We start from the raw sequence: 12,381 nt of genomic DNA, 5'->3' as shown, positions 1-12,381 counted from the left end.
ACCTGGGAGACAGCCAAGTCCCTTCTGTGGGGTGAGGATCTGCCCTGGGATAGTCTTCTTCTATTTATTTATTTATTTATTTATTTATTTATTTAAGAGAGAGTCTGGCTCTGATGTCCAAGCTGGAGTGCAGTGGCACAATTTCAGTTCACTGTAACCTCCGCCTCCTGGGTTCAAGCAATTCTCCTGTCTCAGCCTCCCGAGTAGCTGGGATTACAGATGCACACCACCATGCCCAGATAATTTTTTGTATTTTTAGTGGAAACGGGGTTTCACCATGTTGGCCAGGCTGGCTTCAAACTCCTGACTGTCAAGTGATCTACCTGCCTTGGCCTCTCAAAGTGCTGGGATTACAGGCATGAGCCACCGTGCCCAGCCAGGATTGCTTTCTTCTTTCATGCATCTAGTAAACAGACATGTCACAATCTCTCCATTCATCGGTGCTGTTCCCCTGCCCCTTGCCTAAGAAGCCTTCACACATCCCTCTGTTCCTGGCTACTCAGTCTCTGATACCCTCCAGGTAGGAGGAACTGCATCTAGGTCTTAGCTTCTACCGTCCTCGTGGGATGCCCTCCAGAGCTGCATCTTCAGGACTGCAGCCTAACCTTTTCCCTAACCTGGCCTCACTTTTCTTCTACATACAATGGACCTCTTCTGCAAGGTGCCAATAAGGGCATTCTGGGTCCAGCACGCCTGAGTGTGAATTCCTAAGTCCACCACTTCCTGGCAAGTCCTACATCCTCTGCATTCCTTGCTGTGCTCATCTGTGGAATGGGCACAGGAGTAACACCCACCATCTATGTTTGCCAGAACTCTCCAATGAGGCTTGCAGAGCCCTTGGCACAACGCCCAGCCTACGGGAAGGCCCAATAATCATGAGCAAAAGACATGAAAAATCAATGATGGGCCGGGCGCGGTGGCTTACGCCTGTAATCGCAGCACTTTGGGAGGCCGAGGCGGGCGGATCACCTGAGCTCAGGAGTTCAAGACTACCCTGGGCAACATGGTGAAACCCCATCTCTACTAAAATACAAAAAAATTAGCTGGGTATGGTGGCGCGCGCCTATAGTCCCAGCCTCTCAGGGGGCTGAGGCACGAGAATCGCTGAAGCCCCGAAGGTGGAGTTTGCAGTGAGCCGAGATCGCGCCACTGCACTCCAGCTTGGGCTACAGAGTGAGACTCCTTCTCAAAAAAAAAGAAAAAAAAAAAAATCAGTGATGATGTTTTCATTAATGGGGACTAAAAGCTTTCTGGAAGGCGGTTCTAAGTGTAGGACATTTCCGAGAGTCCACTGCATTCTGCGGCCTGAGGAGCGCTCCAAGAGAGGTCCCGAGGCCCACTCGCAGGAGGGAGCCAAGTTCATTGAGGGTACGAGGGCGGGGACCGAGCATTCAGCACCGTGGACAGCGCCTGCCGGGGCCACTGGGGGACAGCTCTTAGCTCAACCTCCCAGGGCTGCTGGAGGAGGTGACGTCATTCCTTCCATGAATTACTATTTAATGAGCACCTACTATAGGCTAGGCCTAGTTTTAAGTGGTACATGGTAAACAACACACACAGAAATTCCTGATTCCTGAAGCTCTCTGGAACTCCATGTTCTTGGTGTTTTTTACAGTGAAGGCTCAGTCTGGCTCTGATCTATTTGTGTCAACGGAGGATAAGGGTCCTCATTTAGTCTCTCCCAGATGCGAAACCAGCAGAGCTGAGGTCTTTTATCCTAAAGCCCATCCATCTCCCGCTGAAATGCCCTCCACCAACATCACACACAAAACGATCAAATCTCCTAGAATCTATTTCTGGATTCTCTACGCTTCCTCCCCTCCCTCAAGCTAATCCTGGGGCGGGTGGGCTTTCAGAAGCCCTAGACAGCTGGATCTCCACCTCCTGTCTCCCCACCCCATTCCACGTGGCAGGTCAGGGAACGAGTGCTCCCAAGAGTCCCTGGAGTCCCCCTTAATTAGAATCAGGGTCAATCAGCCATGTGGTTCATGCCTGTAATTCCAACACTTTGGGAGGCCGAGGTGGGAAGATTGCTTGAGCCTTGAAACCAGCCATGGCAACATAGTTAAGACCCTATCTCTACAAAAAAATAAAATAAATAAAATAAAAAGGAATAGCCAAGCGTGGTGGTGCGCATCTGCGGTCTGTGTTACTCGGGAGGTTGAGTGGGGAGGATCGCTTGAGCCTGGGAGGTCGAGGCTGCAGTGAGCCATGATCATCACACCACTGCCCTCCAGCCTGGAGTCTGGGCAACAGACAGAAACCCTGTCTCAAAAAAAAAAAAAAAAAAAAAAAAAAAGAAGAAGAGAAAAGAAAGAAAAAGAAAAGAATCCAGGGTGTTCAAATCCTAGAATCCAGGCCAGAGACACCTTTAGAACACAACCAAATAATAAAAACAGTAATGATACCAGTAATAATAATAGTAGTATATACGACACTACAATCATGATTCTGCAGAAGGGGTGAGGGAAGAAGAGGAGGGAAGAAGAGGAGGAGAAAGAAGAGGGAAGGGAGGTCAGCCACTCCGTCTCCCCATTTTCCAGATGCAGAAACTGAGGCGCCGAGCCAGGCTGCAGGGGTGTCCCGCAGCCTGAACTCCTGCTTCAGCCTCCCGGGTTCAGCCACTACATTCATCAGTCAGCGCTGCTGGGGGGGCCCCAAAGACCTTTGAGGCCGCATGACGCGGTGTCTTCACCCGCTCGTCGCTGGGGACGGCAGTGGACACCCCCCTCGTCCCCGCCCCCCTGCCCGCCGGCGCGCCGCCCACGCCCTCCGCGCGCCCACGCTATAAATAGCCTCGTGCGTGTGACCCGAAGCCCGCTGGAGTCCGCTGGGGAAGGGTGGTGCTTCCGCCCCGCTGACCCTGATACCGCAACCCGGCGCGGGCGGGGAGGTGGCGGGATATGACGACGAAGACGGTGACTCAGGGACCATTTACTGACCGGGGAAGACGGGGAGAGAGAGTCGGTTCCTTCTCTGAGCACCCTTCCTCCTCCAAGCCCCTCCCCCGAGACCACCCTCCTCTCTGCGCCTATCCCCCTTCCTGAATCCCCTCCCCCACCGCGAACCCCCTTCCCTCCTGGGGACCCTCTCTCCACTCTCGGCCCCCTTCCCTGTCCCCTTTTCCCTCTGAGACCCCTCTCCCACTCGGAGCCCCAGCGATGAAAAATCGTGGATGTCCTCACCCGGGACCTCGGCAGGGCGCTAAGGGCCGGAGCCTGGCTTCAGCTATCAGAGGGTACAGCCCTCCAGCCGGTCCCCCACTGCCTGAGGACCCCAACGGAGATCATTCCCCTCCAGCCAAGACAGGCTGCGGGAAGGAGCTGAGGCTTAGGGAAGAGGAGCCAATTGACCAAGGGAGGGGCACAAGAAGGGCAGAGACAGTCAGAGAGAGAAAGGGAGAACAGAGAGGAAAAGAAGTCGACCAGAGTGGAGAGAAATAGAACAGGGAGGAGGGAGATGAGAGACAGGGATGGGGAAAGAGAGAGAGGCTCACACACACAGAAAAGATCAAGGAGCTACTGGGCTCCCCTCTGAGCCTAAATCCATGGTTTATAAAACGGGGCACAGTTGGAGGAGCTTCAAGTGAGCCCAGCTCAGGCTAGACCCCAGTGAGGCCCCCCCAGAGCCTGTCACTTTCCCACCCCCATACACATCCCCACCCTTCTCCCCCAACTGCCTCTCCTCTCCCCAGTGTCTCCTCCACCTGCCTGGCCCCCCAGTGGAAATCTTTCCCTCTCTCTCTTTTATTAATAATAATAAATAATATTATTTTATTTTATTTTATTTTTTGGAGACAGAGTCTCGCTCTGTCACCCAAGCTGGAGCGCAGTGGTACGATTTTGGCTCACTGCAACCTCTGCCTCCCGGGTTCAAGTGATTCTCCTGCCTCAGCCTCCCGAGTAGCTGGGACTACAGGCGTGCACCACCACACCCAGCTGATTTTTGTATTTTTAGTAAAGACAGGGTTTCACCATGTTGCCCAGGCTGGTCTCGAACTCCTGATCTCATGTGATCCACCCACCACAGGCTCAAAGTGCTGGGATTACAGGTGTGGGCCACCATGCCTGGCCTCTTTCTCTCTTTTAAATTATTATTTTTAGACATGGGATCTTACGACATTGGCTAGGCTGGTCTTGAACTCCTGGGCTCAAGGGATCCTTCTGCCTTAGCCTCCCTAGTAGCTGGGATTACAGGCATGTGCCTCTATGCCTGGTGCTCTCGCTGTCTCCTTGTGTCTCTATTTCTCTCCATCTGTCCAGACTCTCCTCTCTTGCTTTCATGCCCATCATTTCTTCCTCTCTCCTCTCCCTATATGAGTCCCTCCAGCTATGGGTGCCTTTCTCAGCCTCTGTCAGCGTCCCCTCCACCCCCAACCCCGTCACCATTCTCCCTCCTGCCCCTTCCCCTGCCCACCCCTTTCACAGAGTCCCCACCCCTCCAGACTGGACCTCCTCCAGGAGCCAGACCCAAAGCTCCTGCTGGGCACATTCCTGAGTGTTCCTGAGCCTCTTTCAGTCCCAGGGGTGAGGTGCTGGGTGGGTGCGCTCCCTGGGGGTTAGGTGGAGCTGAGGATGTAAGAGAGAAAACCAGACCTAGAAAAAAAAAAAAAAAAAGACAGAGATGGAACCAAACTGAGATGAACCAGAGAGAGGGATTCACTTGCCTACGGTCACACAGCTCTGGAATCTGAACCCAGCTCAAACCAGTACTCACCTCTCTCAAGGCCCAGCCAAGGGCTGCAGTGCAGTTGCACAGTCTCGGCTCACTGCAACCTCTGCCTTCCAGATTCAAGCGATTCTCCCGCCTCAGCCTCCCGAGTAGCTGGTATTACAGGTGCGTGCCACCACGCCCGGCTAATTTTTGTAGTTTTAGGATAGACGAGGTTTCCCCATGTTGTTCAGGCTGGACTCGAACTCCTGACGTTAAGTGATCCGCCTGCCTTGGCCTCCCAAAGTGCTGGGATTACAGGCATGAGCCACCGTGCCTGGCCAGGAACAGACAGTCTTCACTGACATGTGTTTAGGGCCATCACACTTCCCCCGCTCTTCATGAGAATTATCTCTTCACTGGCTCCACTCAGGTGCCTTTTGTGAGACAGAAATTCAAGAGATGAGGACAGAGATACAAACCCGGGATGGGAGGCTGTGACATCTGCCCGTAGAAACACAATTCTGTTTCTAGGAATTTATCCTTCAGCTCGCTAGTACACACTCTTCAAGACATACTGAAAAAACATGAAGGATTAGAACAGTGGGTGTCAAATGCTACCATTTGTCTTGGAAATCAAGCAAGATGAACGTGGGTATGATTGCCGACGCATGGACCATCTCCAGTGGTACAAGGAACTGCCAACGTTGATTGCATCTGGGAGGGAGACGAAGAGCTGGGATGGAAAGAGCTTTATTCTCGGTGTCTAATCTTTTGGTTGTTTTGGATTTTACAACATGTGCATGCACTGCCTACACAAACAAAGACACTAGTTTGAAAAGGAAAAAGGGAGAAGAAAAGAGGGAAGAAACAAAAGGGGCAGGTGCGGTGGCTCACGCCTGTCATCCCAGCACTTTGGGAGGCCAAGGCAGACGGATCACCTGAGGTCAGGAGTTCGAGACCAGCCTGGCCAACGTATAGTGAGACCCAGTCTCCACTAAAAAAATACAAAAATTAGCTGGCCCGTAGTCCCAGCTAAATTGCTTGAACCTGAGAGGTAGAAGTTGCAATGAGCTGAGATGGCACCACTGTACTCCAGCCTGGGCAACAGAGCAAGACTCGTTCCATCAAAAAAAAAAAAAGAAAGAAAAAGAAAAAGAAAAAAATAAAGGAAAAGGAGGGAAGAGCTCAGTGTGGGAGAGAAGATTGGGGGTGGGAGTAGAGAATTAGTGGAGGAAAAAGATGTGGAGGACAAAAGCAAGGTGTGAGAGGTGTTGGCAGTGGAAACTGAATACCCGTTGAGAAGAGCGAGGATGGGGTGAAATGGCTTATGAATCTCTTGGGGCTGTGGGATTATGTGAAATGTGAGAAGACTGGACCTCGGCGGGGGCGGGGGGCGGTGCCTGACATATATTCAGGTTGCACCTCCCACAAGCAAGTGGGGCTGGACGATCTCTGTCAACCCTCCAGCCAGGACCCAGGTGTCTCCATGTGCATTACTTTTGGTTGTTTTTGAGACAGAGTCTCACTCTGTTGCCCAGGCTGGAGTGCAGTGGCATGATCTTGGCTCACTGCAACCTCCACCTCCTGGGTTCAAGTGATTCTCCTGCCTCAGCCTCCCGAGTAGCTGAGACTATTGGCGCCCACCACCACACCTGGCTAATTTTTGTATTTTTAGTAGAGACAGGATTTCACCATGTTGGCCGGGTTGGTCTCGAACTCCTGACCTCAGGTGATCCACCTGCTTCAGCCTCCCGAAGTGCTAGGGTTATAGGTGTAAGCCACCGCGCCTTGCCCTCCACAAGCATTTTGACAGCCAGCTCTCTGGGTTGCTACGTTCCACCTCACCCAGCCTTCTTTGAGGCTTTCCCAAACCCTGGGAGCATTTGACATCGCAGACTGAGCTGGACAATTGAGGGAGAGGTCTTGCTGACCTGACAGGGCTGGTGGAGTCATCAGAGATTGTCTTTATCCTCGCCTTCTTCTTCTCCACCTCCTCAACTTCCCCTCTTCTTCTGGGGCAATCCTGGAGGGCTTCCTGTAGGAGGCCTCTCCCACCATCTGCCCAGCTCTTTCTTCTAATATTGTTCAATTGTGGGTAAAGGCACAGCTAGTTGGGAGCTTGGGGAATTTGATGGGGACAGGGGATGCAGGGAGGGGGCAGGTAGGGAATGCTCTCAGGGTCCAAATTTCCTTCCATTCTAGGGTTGCCTGTGCTCATCTGTCTGATGGCTTCTCTCTCTCCCTCTCATCCCTGCCTCCTCTTTCCTACCTCTCCTCCTCCCCTTGTCTCCGTCTCTGACATTGTTTCTATCTTTATCTTTTTTAACATCTGTCTCTTTTGCTTTTTATCTTTGCCTGTCTCTCCTCTGTGTCTCTCTCCTTATGTCTCTATCTTGATGTGTCTCTGAATCTCTCTGTATCTTTGCCTTTCTTCTCCCCACATCTCTCCCGTCTCCCTTCCCTATCTCTGTCTCTCTCCACAGTCAAAAAAGCCAAGTTTGATGGTGCCCAAGGTAAGTAGCTTCTTTTGCTGTCCTGTCCGGTGTTGTCTGTCTGTCTGTCTGTCTGTCTGTCTCTTGGAGAAACTGGGGAGGGGGTCCCAGCCCAGACTTAGACTTGGGCTTTATGTCTTCGGAGCATCAGGAGAGGGGTCAGAGGATTAAATAGGGGGAGGGGCAGCCCTTGGCCTGGGGTCCCTGCAGTTTGTATGGGGGTCCGCGGGTCTCCCCAGCCATCCTTGGAGACTCTGTAAGGGGTGGGGCTTGCCCTGAGCCAATGGCTCTTCCCAGGATCCTAAGAGGCAGAATGGGGACTCTTAGATGGGGCTACAGGTGGGAAAAATGAAGCTGAGAGGCGAAAGGAGTTTCTTTCTTTTCTTTCCTCCTTCTTTTTTTTTTTTTTTTTTTTTGGGACAGAGTCTCCTTCTGTTGGAGTGCAGTGGTGTGATCTCGGCTCACTGCAAACTGCCTCCAGGTTAAAGCAGCAATTCTCCTGCCTCAGCCTCCCAAGTAGCTGGGATTACAGGCGCCTTCTACCACGCCCAGCTAATTTTTTTATTTTTAGTAGAGATGGGGTTTCGCCATGTTGGCCAGGCTAGTCTCAAACTTCTGATCTTAAATGATCCGCCCGCCTCGGCCTCCCAAAGTGCTGGGATTGCAGGCGTGAGCTACCTTGCCCTGCCTTTTTTGTATCATTATTATTTTTATTTTAAATTTTTATTTTTTGAGGCTGGAGTGCAGTGGTGCAATCATGCCTTACTACAGCCTCAACCTCCCAGGCTCAAGCGATCCTCCCACCTCAGCCTCCTAAGTAGCTGGGACCACAGGTGGGTGCCACTCTACCCAGCTAATTATTTTTTGTATTTTTAGTAGGGATAGGGTTTTGCCAAGTTGCCCAAACTGGTCTCGAACTCCTGGGCTCAAGCAATCCTCCCGCCTTGACCTCCCAAAGTGCTGAGATTACAGGCGCGAGCCACCATGCCCGGCCTGCCAAGGGGGTTTCTTACGGTCAATGTTGTTCCCCTTTTCTGGGACCTCAGTCTTTTTAGCCGAAAACCAATGACATGGTCATTTCGAAGCAGCTGGATGAAGTATCCCAAAATTCCACGTCTCCCGGCACTGAGGCCCCTCCCTTGTGCCCTGAGGGTTAGGGTTGTGGGTTAGGGGGTGAGTGGCCCAGAAATTCCCGAAGGGATCATAGCAGATCGTCTAGAGCTTGGGAAGGGCATTGGAGAGTCCCTGAGCCCCAGCGCTGACCGCTGCTCTCACTGCCACAGAGAAATTCAACACGTACGTGACCCTGAAAGTTCAGAATGTCAAGAGCACGACCATCGCGGTGCGGGGCAGCCAGCCCAGCTGGGAGCAGGATTTCATGTTGTGAGTCTGCAGTGTCTGGCATGACCTGGGCCCCTGGCACAGCCCAGCACCTCGCTGGCCCCTCAGGGCAGAGCTGGACACCAGGGAATCCCAGGCGACTCCCCTCTGTCCTCCCTCTTCCCATGTCCACCTTATCACCCTCGCCTCCAAAGCACATCCCCAATCCAATCCCTTCCCTTGGTCTCCGTGGCCACCAGCCAAGTCCCCGCTGCCCGCCAGCCTCCGCCCTGGCCTCCTGTGCCATCCACCTCCTACAATCTGTTCTCCAGGCAGCCAGGGGAATATTTTTAAAACTGCAAATCACATCCTGTCGCTCCCATGTTCCAAACTTGTCCATGGCTCATCGACCTCACCATAAAACCCACCGCCTTCCCCGCGGTTCCCACCAGCTTCTCGCTCTATCTCCCTCACCTGACCCAGCCACACCCACCGCTGCCCCTTGTCTCCAACACCTCCCAGCTCGTTCTTGCCCCAGGGCCCTTGCACTTGCTTTCCTGTCCCCAGCTGGCTCTTCTCCTTCAGGTCTCAGCTTGTGTCACCTCCTCAGTGAAGCCCTCCCTGACCACCACCCCCGAGCTACAACTTCAGGACATCATGCCTTCCCAGGCCTTGCCACCAGTTTTGTTTGTTTGTTTGTTTTGAGGCAGAGCCTCACTCTGTTGCCCAAGCTGGAGTACAGTGGCGTGATCTCGGCTCACTTCAACCTCCACCTCCCAGATTCAAGTGATCCTCCTGCCTCAGTCTCCCAAGTAGCTGAGATTACAAGCGTGTGCCACCACACCCAGCTAATTTTTGTGTTTTAAGTAGAGATGGTGTTTCCCTATGGTGGCCAGGCTAGTCTCAAACTCCTGGACTCATGTGATCCGCCCACCTCAGCCTCCCAAGGTGCTGGGATTACAGACGTGAGCCACTGCGCCTGGCCAACAGATTTTTTTTCCTTTTTTTTTTTTTTTGTCTGAGACAGAGTCTCGCTCTGTCCCCCAGGCTGGAGTGCGGTGGTGCGATCTCGGCTCACTGCAAGCTCCGCCTCCCGGGTTCACGCCATTCTCCTGCCTCAGTATCCCGAGCAGCCGGGACCACAGGCGCCCGCCACCATGCCTAGCTAATTTTTTGTATTTTTAGTAGAGATGGGGTTTCACCGTGTTAGCCAGGATGGTCTCGATCTTCTGACCTCGTGATCCACCCACCTCAGCCTCCCAAAGTGCTGGGATTACAGGCGTGAGCCACCACGCCCGGCCTGATTTTGAATTTTTAGTGGAAACGGGGTTTCTCCATGTTGGTCAGGCAGGTCTTGAACTCCCAACCTCAGGTGATCCACCTGTCGCGGCCTCCCAAAGTGCTGGGATTACAGGCGTGAGCCACCACGCCCGGCCTGATTTTGAATTTTTAGTGGAAACGGGGTTTCTCCATGTTGGTCAGGCAGGTCTTGAACTCCCAACCTCAGGTGATCCACCTGTCGCGGCCTCCCAAAGTGCTGGGATTACAGGCATGAGCCACTGCGCCCGGCCATATTTTAAAAATACATTCCTTAAGATAAATCTTTGGTGAACTGTAAATTCAGTGAATCTCACATTTCACTAAGTTTCCTGCTCCCCCGAATCCACATATGTCTAGGGCGAGGCCTGCAGGGAAAGTGCTTGGAGGTGGGATTGTGTCCTCACCTCATTAGATGGAGATGACACTGCGAAGGACAGAGGTGCCCCCAATGTCCTTATCCTGGGGGTAAAGGGAGCTACGGAGGGTATTTGAGCTTCTTTCTCACTTACCCAGCATGATCAGGGTTGGAGGGCCAAGGAAGGGCTCAGAAAGATGAAGGTGCAGGCGAGGTCTAACATCTGTTCCCAAGCCGTCCTTCCCGGCTTTGAATCCTGGTTCTTTTGTGATACCCCGAGCTCTTAACTTCCCACCCTGGTCTCAGTTTCCCCTCTATAAAATGAGAACCACCATGTTACCCTACTGACTAGAACACTCCCAAGCCTAGGTTTGAATTGCAGTATGCTGTATGTTCTCAGGTGAATGAACTAACCTCTCTGGGCCCTCGTTTCCTCCCTCCTGCTCCCTCGATGCCCCTTCTCCTTTTTCCGCAGCGAGATTAACCGTCTGGATTTGGGACTGACAGTGGAGGTGTGGAACAAAGGTCTCATCTGGGACACAATGGTGGGCACTGTGTGGATCCCACTGCGGACCATCCGCCAGTCCAATGAGGTGAGTGGCGGGTGGCCTGAGGGTGAGGAAGGACGAGTGCCTTGCAGAAGCCCAGAGACCAGTGGGCTAAACAAGATGGACATTTATCTCCAATGCCCCGACAACATCAATGTAGACACTTGGGATTGCCACGAACCTTCCAAAGTCACCAGGACCTATACACCTTCCATTTTGCTCTGCCTCTCTCTCCTTGTGGCTTCCACCTTGTGGCCCCAAATGGCTGCTTTAGGCTCACCATTGCATCTTCATTCCAACCACAGAAAGGTGATGGTGGGGAGAAGGGGGGCAGTTCATGCACATCTCATTGGCCAGAACTTAGACATGTGGCCAACACCTAGCTGCAAGAGATTCTGGGAAATGTAGTCCTAGACTGGAAAATGTAGTCCTAGGTAGTGCAACCTTAGGCACAGCTAAAAATGTATTACCTTGGAAGGAGAAAAGGGGTAATGTAGGCAATTAGCATTTTGTGTCCCAGATGGGCAGCAGCAGGAAGGTTACACCAGCTCATAAGAAAGTGTTAGGTAGCAACCCTGGCCCCTCAGCCTGTGCATCACGGTCAGCAGGTAGCAGTGATGTCTATTTTTTATTTAATTATTTATTTTTGAGACAGGGTCTCACTCTGTTGCCCAGGCTGCAGTGCAGTGGCACGATCATGGCCCATTGCAGCCTTGACTTCCCAGGCTCAAGTGATCCTCCCACCTCAGATGGGACTGCAGGTGCATGCCACTACGCCCCACTCATTTTTTTTGTATTTTCAATAGAGACAAGGTTTTGCCATGTTCCCCTAGCTGGTCTCGAACTCCTGGGCTCAAGCAATCTGCCCACCTCAGCCTCCCAAAGTGCTGGTATTACAGGTGCAAGCCACCACACCAGGCCGTGGTCATGTCTATTCATCTGTCCCCACAGCCCAATCCCTGGCCTCCTGACCTTAAGTCTCAACCCCTCCATGCTGACCCCAGGAAGGTCTTATTAGCTGGAGCTCTCATCTGTCCTCCCCTGTCCATCTGCCTTGGGAGGCCCCTCAGATGGCACCTGCCCACTAGCCTCATCTTCTCCCACACTCCAACCTCCACCCCTCCCAGATTGCAGCCTCTGAACCTTTGTATAGTGTGTTCCCTGAGCTTCAAGTGTCCTCCTTTCCATCACCCTCTAAATTCCCATGTGCCCTCCTCCAGGGAGCCCTCTCTGACTTCCCTCTGGATCCTTTAGTCCTCCTTCCTTCCTCTGGGCTAGCTATGACCTCATGGGTGCCTGTGTCCAGCCTTGTTTCCCAGGGTTATGGGCTCCTCAGGGGCCAGGATGATGATGGCTGGGGCCTCTTGGGGACCCTTGCATCATCCACTATGAACTAGGCATAGAGGAGGGACTGGGGACTGTTTTTTGTTTGTTCGTTTTCGTTATTTTATTTTATTTTATTTTACTTTGAGACAGAGTCTCACTCTATCACCAGGCTGGAGTGCAATGGCACAGTCTTGGCTCATTGCAACCTCCACCTCCCTGGCTCAAGTGATTCTCCTGCCTCAGCCTCCTGAGTAGCTGGGATTACAGGCGCCCTCCACCACACCCAGCTAATTTTTGTATTTTTAGTAGAGATGGGGTTTCACCATGTTGGGCAGGCTGGTCTTGAACTCCTGACCTCAAGTGATCT

General features: G+C 52.6%; 1 protein-coding gene across 1 annotated transcript in view; it reads left to right on the top strand.

Moving 5' to 3' along the window:
- The first annotated feature begins 1,232 nt into the window (after positions 1-1,232).
- UNC13A (unc-13 homolog A (C. elegans)) overlaps positions 1,233-12,381 on the top strand; it is a 103,831-nt gene continuing 92,682 nt past the window's right edge. Inside the window, exons 1-4 of the mRNA XM_011991186.1 lie at positions 1,233-1,368; positions 7,137-7,166; positions 8,429-8,528; positions 10,616-10,733. Coding sequence (XP_011846576.1) covers positions 1,233-1,368; positions 7,137-7,166; positions 8,429-8,528; positions 10,616-10,733 — 384 coding nt within the window. The remainder of the gene's footprint in view (positions 1,369-7,136; positions 7,167-8,428; positions 8,529-10,615; positions 10,734-12,381) is intronic.

This window comes from Mandrillus leucophaeus, unplaced genomic scaffold (assembly GCF_000951045.1).
Source record: "Mandrillus leucophaeus isolate KB7577 unplaced genomic scaffold, Mleu.le_1.0 Scaffold11, whole genome shotgun sequence".
Taxonomy (NCBI): domain Eukaryota; kingdom Metazoa; phylum Chordata; class Mammalia; order Primates; family Cercopithecidae; genus Mandrillus; species Mandrillus leucophaeus.
This window is presented reverse-complemented; position numbering and strand designations above follow the sequence as displayed.